The sequence below is a fragment of the Salmo salar genome, chromosome 09 (genome assembly GCF_965601325.2).
Source record: "Salmo salar chromosome 09, fSalSal1, whole genome shotgun sequence".
Lineage (NCBI taxonomy): Eukaryota > Metazoa > Chordata > Actinopteri > Salmoniformes > Salmonidae > Salmo > Salmo salar.
The window spans coordinates 137,236,064-137,252,022 of NC_138299.1; the positions used below are offsets into that span (position 1 = coordinate 137,236,064).

The 15,959-nt window shown below is 42.3% G+C and overlaps 1 protein-coding gene across 9 annotated transcripts in view; it reads left to right on the top strand.

The window, feature by feature from the left end:
- dixdc1a (DIX domain containing 1a) overlaps positions 1-15,959 on the top strand; it is a 35,260-nt gene that overhangs the window by 14,815 nt on the left and 4,486 nt on the right. For 5 of the 9 annotated variants that reach the window (XR_014378899.1, XM_082956334.1, XM_014214900.3 and 2 more), the window contains exons 4-14: positions 6,065-6,154; positions 6,421-6,474; positions 6,583-6,633; positions 6,881-6,985; positions 7,135-7,188; positions 7,310-7,399; positions 7,505-7,579; positions 9,291-9,458; positions 9,643-9,709; positions 14,110-14,218; positions 14,675-14,783. Coding sequence is in view for 8 of the 9 variants with exons in the window: in XM_082956334.1 (XP_082812460.1) it covers positions 6,065-6,154; positions 6,421-6,474; positions 6,583-6,633; positions 6,881-6,985; positions 7,135-7,188; positions 7,310-7,399; positions 7,505-7,579; positions 9,291-9,458; positions 9,643-9,709; positions 14,110-14,218; positions 14,675-14,783 (972 nt within the window). In the remaining variant the exon portion in view is untranslated. Of the gene's footprint in view, positions 1-6,064; positions 6,155-6,420; positions 6,475-6,582; positions 6,634-6,880; positions 6,986-7,134; positions 7,189-7,309; positions 7,400-7,504; positions 7,580-9,290; positions 9,459-9,642; positions 9,710-14,109; positions 14,219-14,624; positions 14,784-15,959 lie in introns of those variants that run through there. The other 4 variants (XM_014214901.3, XM_082956335.1, XM_014214899.3 and 1 more) reach the window with 4 other exon arrangements.

A 15,959-nucleotide genomic window follows, 5' to 3' on the forward strand; every position in this document is an offset into this window, starting at 1 on the left:
GAAAGAGGTCAAAGCATAGGGTAGGGCAATGTGAGCAGGACCAGCGGTGTCGTCTGTCTTAACAAACGAGGATCGGATGTCGTCGACCTTCTTTTCAAAATGGTTGACGAAGTCATCCGCAGAGAGGGAGGAGGGGGGGGAGGGGGAGGAGGATTCAGGAGGGAGGAGGGAGGAGGGTGGCAAAGAGCTTCCTAGGGTTAGAGGCAGATGCTTGGAAGTTATAGTGGTAGAAACTGGCTTTAGCAGCAGAAACAGAGGAGGAAAATGTAGAGAGGAAGGAGTGAAAAGATGCCAGGTCCGTAGGGAGGCTAGTTTTCCTCCATTTCCGCTCGGCTGCCCGGAGCCCTGTTCTGTGAGCTCGCAATGAGTCGTCAAGCTACGGAGCAGGAGGGGAGGACCGAGCCGGTCGGGAGGATAGGGGACATAGAGAGTCAAAGGATGAAAAAAGGCAGGAGAGGAGGGTTGAGGAGGCAGAATCAGGAGATTGGTTGGAGAAGGGTTGAGCAGAGGGAAGAGATGATAGGATGGAAGAGGAGAGAGTAGCAGGAGAGAGAGAGCGAAGGTTGCGACGGCGCAATACCATCTGAGTAGGGGCAGAGTGAGTAGTGTTGGAGGAGAGCGAGAGGGAAAAGGATACAAGGTAGTGATCGGAGACTTGGAGGGGAGTTGCAGTGAGATTAGTATAAGAACAGCATCTAGTGAAGATGAGGTCAAGCGTATTGCCTGCCTTGTGAGTAGGGGGGACGGTGAGAGGGTGAGGTCAAAAGAGGAGAGGAGTGGAAAGAAGGAGGCAGAGAGAAATGAGTCAAAGGTAGACGTAGGGAGGTTAAAGTCACCCAGAACTGTGAGGGGTGAGCCATCCTCAGGAAAGGAACTTATCAAGGCGTAAAGCTCATTGATGAACTCTCCAAGGGAACCTGGAGGGCGATAAATGGTAAGGATGTTAAGCTTGAATGGGCTAGTGATTGTGACAGCACTGGAATTCAAAGGAGGAGATAGACAGATGGGTCAGGGGAGAAAGAGAGAATGTCCACTTGGGAGAGATGAGGATTCCAGTGCCACCACCCCGCTGGCTCGATGCTCTAGGGGTATGCGAGAACACGTGGTCAGACGAGGAGAGAGCAGTAGGAGTAGCAGTGTTTTCTGTGGTAATCCATGTTTCCGTCAGCGCCAAGAAGTCAAGGGACTGGAGGGTAGCATAGGCTGAGATGAACTCTGCCTTGTTGGCCGCAGACCGGCAGTTCCAGAGGCTGCCGGAGACCTGGAACTCCACGTGGGTCCTGCGCGCTGGGACCACAAGGTTAGAGTGGCAGCGGCCACGCGATGTGAAGTGTTTGTATGGCCTGTGCAGAGAGGAGAGAACAGGGATAGACCGACACATAGTTGATAGGCTACAGGAGAGGCTACGCTAATGCAAAGGAGATTGGCATGAAAATTAACTAAACAACTGGGGAAGCGAGAGAGCAGGGCCTCCCTCACTAACAATTCACTGAAACACTAAAACGCTAAAATATAACTTTTCTAGCTACCACTAGAAATTAAAATTGATGTAAACTACAGTGGTTCAATGTTTCCAGGAATAGGCTCAAACTTAGTTTATTCTGCTAAGTGTTCAATTAAAGTTAAAATGAGCACTCAACCCGCTGCGCCTTGGTCCATTACATACGACGACCGTTACAAGACTCAGCGAAATGACTAACCACGAGCAGCACTGCAGATTTTGGGCATGTTTGAGTGGTAAGGCTAAAGCAACCGACTGCAGACGAAAGTCGAGGAGCGAAGTTGTGGGAGGTGCATCTGGGACAGCCAAAAGTCGGACACTAATGTGGTTTTCCAACAGTAACCCACTGGCACAGACGTCAATTTAACCTCTTTTCCACGCTAGTTCAATGTAATTTAATTTAAATTATGTGGAAACAACGTTGATTCAACCAGTGTGTGCCCAGTGGAATGGCTCAGATCAACATGGCAGTGTTGCCATTTTTTATTAAAGGTTTTCTTTATAAAGTCGAAATGTTTCTAACCCCCATATCACACACTCACAAACTGAAATCATAATACAATATTATGTGTGTAAACATTGTACAATCAATTAGGCCAATATCACATTTATTTGTATATATCTACTGTACCCTAGTGATTTGTTGACAATAGAGCCTCCCAAAATACAGGCGATGGCTACAGGATGAAGTTCATGAAGAGCAACTGCAGAAACTTGCTGTTGACTGCAGTCAGAACTTCATGACCTTTGATCACATGATTTTTGTAAAGTTCCTGCAGTCGACTTGTAGGGGCAATTTTATCCCCAGAATGCAACACACTTTGAAAGGCAGTGACACTTAACCAAAGCGATCCGCTCGAACGCATCCAGTGAGATGGCTCCTAGCCTCTCGTGCATAGGCATCTTTCTGTCTGTAACACTAAAACGGAAACAAAATAATATAAGAACAAAATAGAACTGTTTTTATGAAACTTTACTTCTCTGGGCAAGGTGGGACGTGACCGTCCCACACTATTCAACAGCCAGTGAAATAGCATGGCGCAAAATAAAAAACAGCAAAAATATCATAATTTCAATTTCTCAAACATACAACTATTTTACACCATTTTAAAGATACACTTCTCCTTAATGTAACCACATTGTCCGATTTCAAAAAGGCTTTACAGCAAAAGCAAAACATTAGATTATGTTAGATAAAAAAAAACATTTTAGGGAGTAAGACAAAATATCAGCCAACTCTTTCTTTCCTATGCATACCATGTTAGGAGGCTTGCCACTACACAGACGGTATAGTCTACAATAGAAAGAAACAACCCAACGCTCCGTACATAGACAAAAATAACCACACAGCCATTTTCCAAGCAAGGATATGTCACAAAAACCCCAAACACAGCTAAATGAAGCACTAACCTTTGACGATCTTCATCAGATGACACTCCTAGGACATCATGTTACAGAATACATGTATGTTTTGTTCGATAAAGTTCATATTTATATCCAAAAACAGCATTTTACATTGGAGCGTGATGTTCAGAAAATGTATTCCCACCAAAACTTCCAGTGAATGTGCACATCAATTTACAAAAATACTCATCATAAACGTTGACAAAATACATAACAATTATTTTAAGAATTATAGATACAGTACTCCTTTATGCAACCACTGTGCCAGATTTTAAAATAGCTTTTCGGCGAAAGCACATTTTTCAATATTCTGAGTACATAGCTCGCCATCAAAGCAAGCTATACAGACACCCGCCAAGTTCTGGGATCACCTAAACTCAGAATTAGTATTATAAATATTCTCTTACCTTTGCTGATCTTCGTCAGAATGCACTCCCAGGACTGCTACTTCCACAAGAAATGTTGTTTTTGTTTGAAATAATCCATATTTATGTCTAAATACCTCTGTTTTGTTCGTGCGTTCAGATCACTATCCAAAGGCATAACGCGCGAGCGCAGTACCAGAGACGAAAAGTCAAAATGTTCCATTACCGTTCTTAGAAGCATGTCAAACGTTGTTTAAAAACAATCTTTATGGTATTTTTAACGTAAAAATGCGATAATATTCCAACCGGACAATAGCGTATTCATTCAAGAAGAAAAAGAAGGAACGGCGCGATCGCGGGATCGCATATCATCAATCTCCTTTGTCCATAGGCAGTCCACTCATTGACTGAGATACTATTCTCTGCCCGGTTACAGGACAATGATGAAAAAACTTTCTGAAGGCTTTTGACAGCCAATGGAAGCCTTAGGAAGTGCAACGTGACCCCACAGACACTGTAGTTTCGATAGGTATTAGAAAGAAGAACTACAATTCTTAGATCTCCCACTTCCTGGTTGAATTTTTCTCAGGTTTTTGCCTGCCATATGAGTTCTGTTATACTCACAGACACCATTCAAACAGTTTTAGAAACTTCAGAGCTTCCATCCAGATCTACTAATAATATGCATATTCTAGTTTCTGGGCCAGAGTAGTAACCCGTTTAATTTGGGTACGTTTTTCATCCGGCCGTGAAAATACTGCCCCCTATACTTTAAGAAGTTAAACTAAATAAAAAGTAGTCAAGTGGATCTGAAAACTAACTGAAATAACAATCTTAAAACGAATAGAAATAAAAATGAATATAACAACACAATAAGCTTGACATACACAGATGTTTTAAAATAACTTAACCTTTATTTAACTAGGCAAGTCAGTTAAGAACAAATTCTTATTTACAATGACGGCCTACCAGGGAACAGTGGGTTTACTGCCTTGTTCAGGGGCAAAACAATCGATTTTTATCTTGTCAGCTTGGGGATTCGATCCAGCAACCTTTAGGTTACTGGCCCAATACTCTAACCACTAGGTTACCTGCTGCCCCATATGCACAGATACCTGCCACCCAGAGACACACAGTCAGTCAGACAAACATATGTTACAGTTCATATAAGGATATCAGTCAATTGAAATAAATTCATTAGGCCCTAATCTATGGATTTCACATGACTGGGAATACAGATACGCGTCTGTTGGTCACAGATACTGTACCTTAAGAAAAAGATAGGGGCATGGATCAGAATTTGCCTCATGCAGCCCGAAACATCTCCTTCGGATAGAGTTGATCAGGCTGTTGATTTTGGCCTGTGGAATGTTGTCCCACTCCACTTCAATAGCTGTGGGAAGTTTCTGGATATTGGCAGGAACTAGAACACGATGTCGTACACGTTGATCTAGAGCATCCCAAACATGCTTAATGGGTAACATGTCTGGTGAGTGTGCAGGCCATGGAAGAACTGGGACATTTTCAGCTTCCAGGAATTGTGTACAGATCATTGCGGCATGGGGCCGTGCATTATCATGGTGAAACATGAGGTGATAGCGGTGGATGAATGGCACGACAATGGGCCTCAGGATCTAGTCACGGTATCTCTGTGCAGTCAAATTGCCATCTATAAAATTCAGTTGTGTTTGTTGTCTGTAGCTTATGCCTGCCCATACCATAACCCCACCACCACCATGGGGCACTCTGTTTACAACGTAGACATCAGCAAACTGCTCGCCCACACGATACCATACATGCGGTCTGCGGTTGTGAGGCCGGTTGGACGTACTGCCAAATTATCTTATGGTAGAGAAATGAACATTCAATTATCCGGCAACAGCTCTGGTGAACATTCCTGCAGTCAGCATGCCAATTGCGCGCTCCCTCAAAACTTGAGACATCTGTGGCATTGTGTTGTGTGACAAAACTGTACATTTTAGAGTGAGCTTTTATTATCCCCTGCACAAGGTGCACCTTTATAATGATCATGCTGTTTAATCAGCTTCTTGATATGCCACACCTGTCATGTGGATGAATTATCTTGGCAAAGGAGAAATGCTCATGAACAGGGATCTAAACAAATTTGTGCACAACATTTGAGAGAAATAAGCTTTATGTGAATATGGAACATTTCTGCGATATTTTATTTCAGTTCATGAAACATGGGACCAACACTTTACATGTTGCGTTAATATTTTTGTTCAGTGTAGCTTTATGTGAACATGTTTAGTGTGTCTAAGATGTATCCCTCCAAGGCTCCAGCTAAGGTAAGTATACAATGAGATTGTGATCATCCAAGCTTTATCTTGTATCAGGATTTAACTGCTCTAAACTAGCACAATCTAATCTATCATGTCAGGTATAAAAATCACCCCCCACCTCTACCCCGCCCTGCCCAACTGAGCTTAAAATGGTCCTGCAAATGTCCAAGCCAAGCATTTGCTCTATTTTCACTGTCCAGTTCAGGTTGGCAGCCGTTTGGTATAGGTGAGGTTGTACATCCATATCTATGTGTGTGTGTGTGTGTGTGTGTGTGTGTGTGTGTGTGTGTGTGTGTGTGTGTGTGTGTGTGTGTGTGTGTGTGTGTGTGTGTGTGTGTGTGTGTGTGTGTGTGTGTGTGTGTGTGTGTGTGTGTGTGGCTGTCTTTTTCTCTGATGTGTTTTTATACTGTGAAATATATTCTGGGTGTATAGACTTTATGTTACGTATACAGTAGGTACAGTATGTGTCTATCCCTTTCTTCTCTCTCCAGGCACTACTGCTGCACGGCTCTCTCCCTGAGGACGAGCAGGACGTCTCCCTGGGCTTCGGTGATAGCAGAGCTAACTCTGAGCAGCAGCTGGTACTGTGTCCGCCCCCATCTTCTTTACAGTCACTTTAGATAATACAGCATGTTCAGCCACTCACTGTGATGTGACGGTGTCAGACCCTGGCATGCTATAATGTTTTTACTGTCACTCTAGAGTCCAGAGAAGACGCAGATACTGTTGAAGCATGAATTAGTCTATGTTATCTGCTTAGCCTGCTTTCATGCCAGGTCACTGTCTCCTTATAAGCTCTGACATTTCTCTATTCTCACATAATGCCGCTCATCCCCTCGCTTTGAAGGTTCTAATCCGCAGTCGTCTGGACCAAAGCATGGAGGAGGCTCTTGATCTGAAGGTACAGTAGTAATTGGGCTTAATGTGGATGAGCTGCCATAAGAACACAGTCCTTCCCCTCCTAATGAAATGTCTCTGAGTCTGTCTGTCTGTCTTTCTGTCCTCTCAGAGGGAGCTTCTGAGGCACAAGCAAGAGGCACGCCACCTTCAGGCTATTAAGGTAAGACCTGCCAGTCAAACCCTCTTAAGTTTGTTTGGATCATTACTTATACATGGATTAGTGGCTTTTATTCAGTTCTCATGCCAGCTCTGTGTAGAGAAGCAGCCCCTTTTAGCCTCCAGTGTTCCTTTACAGAAGAGTGGTGTGCACTGTTTTAGGCTTCATAATGATCCGTATGTGGGTCCTTACTCTTTGGTAGGCAAGCCGGCCTCTCTAGCGTTGTCTTTGATCTGCCTTTCCTCATTAGGATGCTCTTCAGCAGCGTATGTCTGTACAGGAGGCTGCGGTGCTGCAGCTGAAGCAGGAGCTACTGAGGTGCAGCATGGGCAAAGAGCAACTAGAGGGGGAGAACGTGAGTCAGATGATATGATAATACATACGTTGACATTTCAAATGAATATTTGACCTTTATATTCAATGGCTCTATCTATTTATGTATTAAAATATTCATGTTTTGTTCATCCACGTTACAAATATAAGTATATTTTTGTATATTTGTAGGCAGAGCTCAAACGGAAGTTGAGCGATCGGAACAACCTACTCAATGAGTATGAGGTAAGATCAGGAACTAAATGCATTTTCACAATTTCAACACACTTTAACATTTGGATATGATTATGTAGTTGAAATGTATCAAAGTATCACAGATATCTCAGTGATATGTCTATAAAACCAGCAGCAACTTGGAAAAAAGGATAGACTACTTCAGCAACAGCAAATGAAACTGGACGATGCTCGGCACAACTCTAATGAAGGAAGCCACAGGGTATGGTACCATAATCAAACTGCTTCCACTGCACTTACAGTAAGTGACATGTATTTGTTGTAGCTTGCAAAGTTGGTAAGATTTATTATATCTATTTTTCTTCAGTCATCTAGGAGTGAAAAGAGTGGGTACAGTAACTCTGTGAGCCCACCCCCTGGTCCGGCCTTCCAACACACAGCTGTGAGTCATGTCCGCCTACAGTGCATTCGTAAAGTATTCAGACCCCTTGACTTTTTCCACATTTTGTTACGTTACAACCTTATTCTAAAAAAACTTTTTTTAAATCCTCAGGATTCTACAAACCATACCCCACAATGACAAAGTGAAAACAGGTTTTCAGACATTTTTACAAATGTATAAATAAATAAAATGTTACATAAGGAATCAGACCCTTTGCTATCAGACTCGAAATTGAGCTCAGGTGCATCCTGTTTCTATTGATCATCCTTGAGATGTTTCTACAACTTGATTGGTGTCCACCTGTGGTAAATTCAATTGATTGGACATGATTTGGAAAGCACACACCTGTCTATATAAGGTCCACAGTTGACAGTGCATGTCAGAGCAAAAACCAAGCTACGAGATTGAAGGAATTGTCCGTAGAGCTCCGAGACAGGGTTGTGTCGAGGCACAGATCTGGGGAAGGGTACCAAAAATGTTCTGCAGCATTGAAGTTCCCCAAGAACACAGTGGCCTCCATCATTCTTAAATGGAAGAAGTTTGGAACCACCAAGACTCTAACTAGAAGGGGCCACCCGGCCAAACTGAGTAATCGGGGAGAAGGGCCTTGGTCAGGAACCCGATGGTCACTCTGACGGAGCTCTAGAGTTCCTCTGTGGAGATGGGAGAACCTTCCAGAAGGACACCCATCTCTGCAGCACTCCACCAATCAGGCCTTTATGGTAGAGTGGCCAGACGGAAGCCACTCCTCAGTAAAAGGCACATGACAGCCCGCTTGGAGTTTGCCAAAAGGAACCTAAAAACTCTCAGACCATGAGAAACAAGATTATCTGCTCTGATGAAACCAAGATGGAACTCTTTGGCCTGAATGACAAGCGTCACATCTGGAGGAAACCTGGCACCATCCCTACGGTGACGCAAGGTGGTGGCAGCATCATGCTGTGGGGATGTTTTTTCAGCGGCATGGACTGGGAGACTTAGCAGGATCGAGGCAAAGATGAACAGAGCAAAGTACAGAGAGATCCTTGATGAAACTTGCTCCAGAGTGCTCAAGACCTCAGACAGGGGAGAAGGTTCACCTCCCAACAGGACAACGACCCGATCTAACATATCTGGATAGACCTAAAAATAGCTGTGGAGCAACGCTCCCCATCCAACCTGACAAAGTTTGAGAGGATCTACAGAGAAGAATGGGAGAAACTCCCTAAATACAGGTATGCCAAGCTTGTAGCGTCATACCCAAAAAGACTCGAGGCTGTAATTGCTGCCAAAGGTGCTTTAACAAAGTACTGAGTAAAGGGTCTGAATACTTATGTAAATCTTATATTTCATTTTTTCATTTTTAATAAATTAGCAAACATTTCAAAAAATATGTTTTTTCATTGTCATTAAAGGGTAATGTGTGTAAACTGATGAGGTGAAAAAAAACAATTTCGATCAATTTTAGAATAAGGCTGTAGCCTAACAAAATGTGGAAAAGTCAAGGGTTCTGAATACATTCCAAAGGCACTGTATGTACATTTCCTACATGTGTTTACATGTTGGTGGGAGGGAGTGTGTGATTAATTTAATTTGTGTTTCATGTCATCATTATAGCTGTCTCTAGAGCTAGAGACCTACTGGAGGTTAAAGGCCATAGCCAAATGATCAACAACCTTCAGATTGACCTGGCCACCAGTTCTAGTGGTTTATGTCATTTTGTGTGTATTAGCAGGGAGAGGAACTGCAGCTGGTAAGGGAGGCCCTGCGTAGTCTGAGAGATGGTTTCTCAGGTCACGACCCTCAGCATCACACCCTGGACACACTGGAGCAAGGGGTGGCCAGTCTCATGGACCGCCTATACACACTCGACACACGCCGCAGGCAGCAGGACAGAGGGGTACACACACACACACACACACACACACACAACAATACACACAGAAAACCACAGAGGTGGGTGCTGTGTGTATGCTGTTAGCGTTATATTTTGCACCTGATCATAATCATGTGTTTATCGTGTGCACATCGTGACTGACTGAATTGGCATTTCTCCTAGTAACTGTGACTCTGTCTTCTTGTAGGGTCTGTACAAATCACCAGGACGAAGAGCCAACCCCACAGACAGGGACTCATGGCCACCCAGCTCAAGTAAGATATACTGTTTCCTACAGTGCCTTGCAAAAGTATTCACCCCCCTTGGCGTTTTTCCTATTTTGTTGCATTACAACCTGTAATTTAAATGGATTTCATGTAATGGATATACAGAAAATAGTCCAAATTGGTGAAGTGAAATTATAAAAATTACCTGTTTCAAAATGTAAAAAAAAATGTAAACTTAAAAAGTGGTGCGTGAACATCTATTCCCCCCCTTTGCTATAAAGCCCCTAAATATGATCTGATGCAATCAATTACCTTCAGAAGTCAAATCATTAGTTCAATAAAGTCCTGTGTACAATCTAAGTGTCACATGATCTGTCACATGATCTCAGTATATATACAGTTGAAGTCAGAAGTTTACATACACCTTAGCCAAATACATTTAAACTCAGTTTTTCACAATTCCTGACATTTAATCCTAGTAAAGATTCCCTGTCTTAGGTCAGTTAGGATCACCACTTCATTTTAAGAATGTGAAATGTCAGAATAATAGTACAGAGAATGATTTATCTCAGCTTTTATTTCTTTCATCACATTCCCAGTGGGTCAGAAGTTTACATACACTCAATTAGTATTTGGTAGCATTGCCTTTAAATTGTTTAACTTGGGTCAAACGTTTCGGGTAGCCTTCCACAATCTTCCCACAATAAGTTGGGTGAAGTTTGGCCCATTCCTCCTGATAGAGCTGGTGTAACTAAGTCAGGTTTGTAGGCCTCCTTGCTCGCACATGCTTTTCAGTTTTGCCCACAAAATTTCTATACGATTGAAGTCAGGGCTTTGTGATGGCCACTCCAATACCTTGACATTGTTGTTCTTAAGCCATTTTGCCACAACTTTGGAAGTATGCTTGGGGTCATTGTCCATTTGGAAGACCCATTTGGGACCAAGCTTTAACTTCCTGACTGATGTCTTGAGATGTTGCTTCAATATATCCACATAATTTTCCTGCCTCATGATGCCATCTATTTTGTGAAGTGCACCAGTCCATCCTGCAGCAAAGCACCCCCACAACATGATGCTGCCACCCCCGTGCTTCACGGTTGGGATGGTGTTCTTCAGCTTGCAGGCCTCCCCCTTTTTCCTCCAAACATAACAATGGTCATTATGGCCAAACAGTTCTATTTTTGTTTCATCAGACCAGAGGACATTTCTCCAAAAAGTATGATCTTTTTCCCCATGTGCAGTTTCAAACCGTAGTCTGGCTTTTTTATGGCGGTTTTGGAGCAGCGGCTTCTTCCTTGCTGAGCGGCCTTTCAGGTTATGTCGATATAGAACTCGTTTTACTGTCGATATAGATACTTTTGTACCTGTTTCCTCCAGCATCTTCACAAGGTCCTTTGCTGTTGTTCTGGGATTGATTTGCACTTTTCGCACCAAAGTACGCTCATCTCTAGGAGACAGAATGCGTCTCCTTCTTGAGCAGAATGACGGCTGCGTTGTCCCATGGTGTTTATATTTGCGTACTGTTGTTTGTACAGATGGACATGGTGCCTACAGGCATTTGGAAATTGCTCCCAAGGATGAACCAGGCTTGTAGAGGTCTACAAATGTTTTCTGAGGTCTTGGCTGATTTCTTTTGATTTTCCCATGATGTCAAGCAAAGAGGCACTGAGTTTGAAGGTAGGCCTTGAAATACCTCCACAAGTACACTTCCAATTGACTCAAATGATGTCAATTAGCCTATCAGAAGCTGCTAAAGACATGACATCATTTTCTGGAATTTTCCAAGCTGTTTAAAGGCACAGTCAACTTAGTGTATGTAAACTTCTGACCCACTGGAATTGTGATCCAGTGAATTATAAGTGAAATAATCTGTCTGTCAACAATTGTTGGAAAAATGACTTATGTCATGCACAAAGTAGATGTCCTAATCGACTTGCCAAAACGATAGTTTTTTGATAAGAAATGTGTGGAGTGGTTGAAAAACGAGTTTTAATGACTCCAACCTACACCTGTTCTGAAAGGCCCCAGAGTCTGCAACACCAATAAGCAAGGGGCACCACCAAGCAAGCGGCACTATGAAGACCAAGGAGCTCGCCAAACAGGTCAGGGACAAAGTTGTGGAGAAGTACAGATCAGTGTTGAGTTGTAAAAAAATATCCAGAACTTTGAACATCCCATGGAGCACCATTTAAATCCATTATTAAAAAATGGAAAGAATAAGGCACCACAACAAACCTGCCCACCAAAACTCACAGACCAGGCAAAGAGGGAATTCATCAGAGAGGCAACAATGAGACCAAAGACAACTCTGAAGGAGCTGCAAAGCTCCACAGCGGAGATTGGAGTATCTGTCCATAGGACCACTTTAAGTCGTACACTCCACAGAACTGGGCTTTACGGAAGAGTGTCCAGAAAAAGATAAGTAACCATGTTTGGTGTTCGCCAAAAGGCATGTGGGAGACTCCCCAAACATATGGAAGAAGGTACTCTGGTCAGATGAGACTAAAATTGAGCTTTTTGGCCATCAAGGAAAACGCTATGTCTGGCGCAAACCCAGCACCTCTCATCACCTCAAGAACAGGGACTGGGAAACTGGTCAGAATTGAAGGAATGATGGATGGCGCTAAATAAAGGGAAATTCTTTAGGGAAACCTGTTTCAGTCATCCAGAGATTTCAGACTGGGACGGAGGTTCACCTTCCAGCATGACAATGACCCTAAGCATACTGCTAAAGCAACACTCGTGTGGTTTAAGGGGAAACATTTAAATGTCTTGGAATGGCCTAGTCAAAGCCCAGACCTCAATCCAATTGAGAATCTGTGGTATGACTTAAAGATTGCTGTACACCAGCGGAACCCATCCAACTTGAAGGAGCTGGAGCAATTTGCCTTGAAGAACAGGCAAAAATACCAGTGGCTAGATGTGCCAAGCGTATAGATACATACCCCAAGAGACTTGCAGCTGTAATTGCTGCAAAAGGTGGCTCTACAAAGTATTGACTTTGGGGGGGTGAATAGTTATGCACACTCAAGTTTTCAGTTTTTTTGTCTTGTTTCTTGTTTGTTTCACAAGAAAAAATATTTTGCATCTTCATAGTGGTAGGCATGTTGTGTAAATGAAATGATAAAAATATATATATATTTTAATTCCAGGTTGTAAGCCAACAAAATAGGAAAAATGCCAAGGGGTGAATACTTTCGCAAGCCACTGTATGCCGTTCTCAACAACCTTGATAATTCTCTTTCACGCAACTTTATCTAATTGTTTAATTCAATTACATTGAACATATGTTAGGAGCTATCAAGCATTTTAATCAGCTATCCTGGTTATCTGTAGAGAAAAGGGTCATTTTAATCCAACTTGGTCTGGTCCACATAATTATTACAGACTCAGCCCCCAGGTACCTATCAAATTATTTTACATATATAAGAGATGTCCACCAATACAACACCAGAACCAGAGACTGATATTGCCTGTTTTAAATGTAAGAGTCTATCTGGTAAGAACACTTTTTTATATTCCGGCGTTGTTGAGTGGAACAAACTACCACATCAACTCAAAGCCATGGCAACCATAATTGAGGACACTAAATTACTTGGTGTTACCTCAGATTTTAAAATGTCATGGTCAAAACATATAGATTCAATGTTGTAAAGATGGGGAGAGGCCTGTCCGTAATAAAGAGATGCTCTGCTTTTTTCACTCCACAAAGCAAGTCCTGCAGGCTCTAGTTTGATCTTATCTTGATCTTTGTCCAGTCACATGGTCAAGTGCTGCGAAGAAAGACCTAGTTAGGCTGTAGCTGGCCCAGAACAGAGCGCCACGTCTTGCTCTTCATTGTAATCAGAGGGCTAATATTAAAACTATGGACACCAGTCTCTCTTGGCTAAGAGTTGAGGAAAGACTGACCGCATCACTTCTTGTTTTTATAAGAAACATTGTGTTTGAAATTCTGGTTTCAAAAAACAAATAAACACTTCACGGCACAACGCCTCTCCCCCATGTGAACTACTTGTTGTGTGTATGCACTGTGTACCTGATAGATGCGCACACACACTACATGTTGATTTTAAATGTATGTATATTGTAAAGTCTTTTGTCTGTAATGTATTTTTCGTTATGTGTCAGACCAAAATAAGACTTGCTGTCACCATTGCCGTTGGCTAATGGGGATCCTAATAAATCCAATCAAAACCATTATTTCATTTAAAAAGGTCAAAAGCTGGGTAATGATCTAGCCAGACACATTTTCATGTGTCTGTATCTATGTAACGTTGTAATGTTTTTGTACCATGGAAATACGTCTGACTTTCTTGTGATATCCCTGTCATGTTTTTTTATGTATATGCTGTGTATATATGTGTTTTTTAATTGGTAAATAAAATCAATCAATCCTGTCTTTAAGCTGTAGCCAGTAAGCGAACCTATATGTTTTGATTTGTTTTCAGAAATAGCTCACTCCCACAGTAGTCCTGGCCTGGACTCCACAGTCTCCACTAAAGTCCTCTACTTCACTGATCGTTCACTCACTCCTTTCCTGGTCAACATCTCCAAAAGGTACGAATCCAGAATCCCTCTTTGGGTCTTGATGATGTCCATTGCATATGTACCGTTGTGTTGCATGCTGCCTGTAAGTTGTGGATGCAATGTACAGTGCCAGTCAAAAGTTTGGACACACCTACTCATTCAAGGTTTTTTTTTTTTTTTTTTACAATTTCCTACATTGTAGAATATAGTGAAGACATCAAAACTATGAAATAACACATATGGAATCATGTAGTAACAAAAAAGTGTTACACAAATCAAAATATATTGTAGATTTTAGATTCTTAAAAGTAGCCACCCTTTGCCTTGATGGCTGCTTTGGGTATTGAATGCATGCATGTGTGTCATTGGTGTGTGTATTGTGTGTCTATGCGCTGTAGCGTTGTGAGGGAATGTGCATGTCTGTGTCTCTGCACAGATCAGTGTACCATGATGTCATCTGACACTGAGACTGTGCTGTGCTGTTAGGCTGGGGGAGGTGACTCTGAGAGACTTCAAGACAGCGGTGGACCGCCAGGGTAGCTTCAGGTACCACTTCAAAGCCCTCGACCCAGAGTTTGGGACTGTGAAGGAGGAGGTAGGCATGTTTTGGATTACAGCTTTGGGTTTACATTTAGATAGGGTCAAATGTTACCACTTAGAGGGAAATGACTGAATGACCAAAATGAAAAGAGAAAACACTTGGAATTGGCAATAGTTCCAAAACCCAGTAACTATTTTAAGATCATAAAGATGTGGATTCTTTATTAAGGTTGATATGTGTTTAGAGACTGTCCCTGTATATGTCATACACTACATATACAAAAGTATGTGGACACCGCTTCAAATGAGTTGATTTGGCTATTTCAGCCACAGACAAATCTGGGTTTGGGGGATGCCAGGAGAACACTACCTGTCTGAATGCATAGTGCCAACTGTAAAGTTTGGTGGAGGAGGAATAATGCTCTGGGACTGTTTTTCATGGTTCAGGCTAGGCCTCTTAGTTCGAGTGAAGGGAAATCTTAACGCTACTGCATACAATGACATACAATGACATTCTAGACGATTCTGTGCTTCCAACTTTGTGGCAACAGTTTGGGGAAGGCCCTTTCCTGTTTCAGCATGACAATGCCCCTGTGCACAAAGCAAGGTCCATACAGAAATAATTTGTCGAGATCGGTGTGGAAGAACTTGACTGGCCTGTACAGAACCCTGACCTCAACCCCATCTTTGTGATGAATTGGAATGCCAACTGCGAGCCAGGCCTAATTGCCCAGCATCAGTACCCGTATCAGTACTCCATATTAATGCCCATGATTTTGGAATGAGATGTTCAACGAGCAGGTGTTCACATACAGTGCATTCGGTAAAGTATTCAAACCGTTTGACTTTTTCAACATTTTGTTACATTACAGCCTTATTCTAAAATGGATTCAATTAAAAATGTTCTTCATCAGTCTACAGTCGTGGCCAAAAGCTTTGAGAATGACACAAATATTAATTTTCACAAAGTTTGCTGCTTCAGTGTCTTTAGATATTTTTGGTAGATGTTACTATGGAATACTGAAGTATAATTACAAGTATTTCATAAGTGTCAAAGGCTTTTATTGACAATTACATGAAGTTGATGCAAAGAGTCAATATTTGCAGTGTTGACCCTTCTTTTTCAAGACCTCTGCAATCCGCCCTGGCATGCTGTCAATTAACTTCTGGGCGACATCCTGACTGATGGCAGCCCATTCTTGCATAATCAATGCTTGGAGTTTGTCAGAAT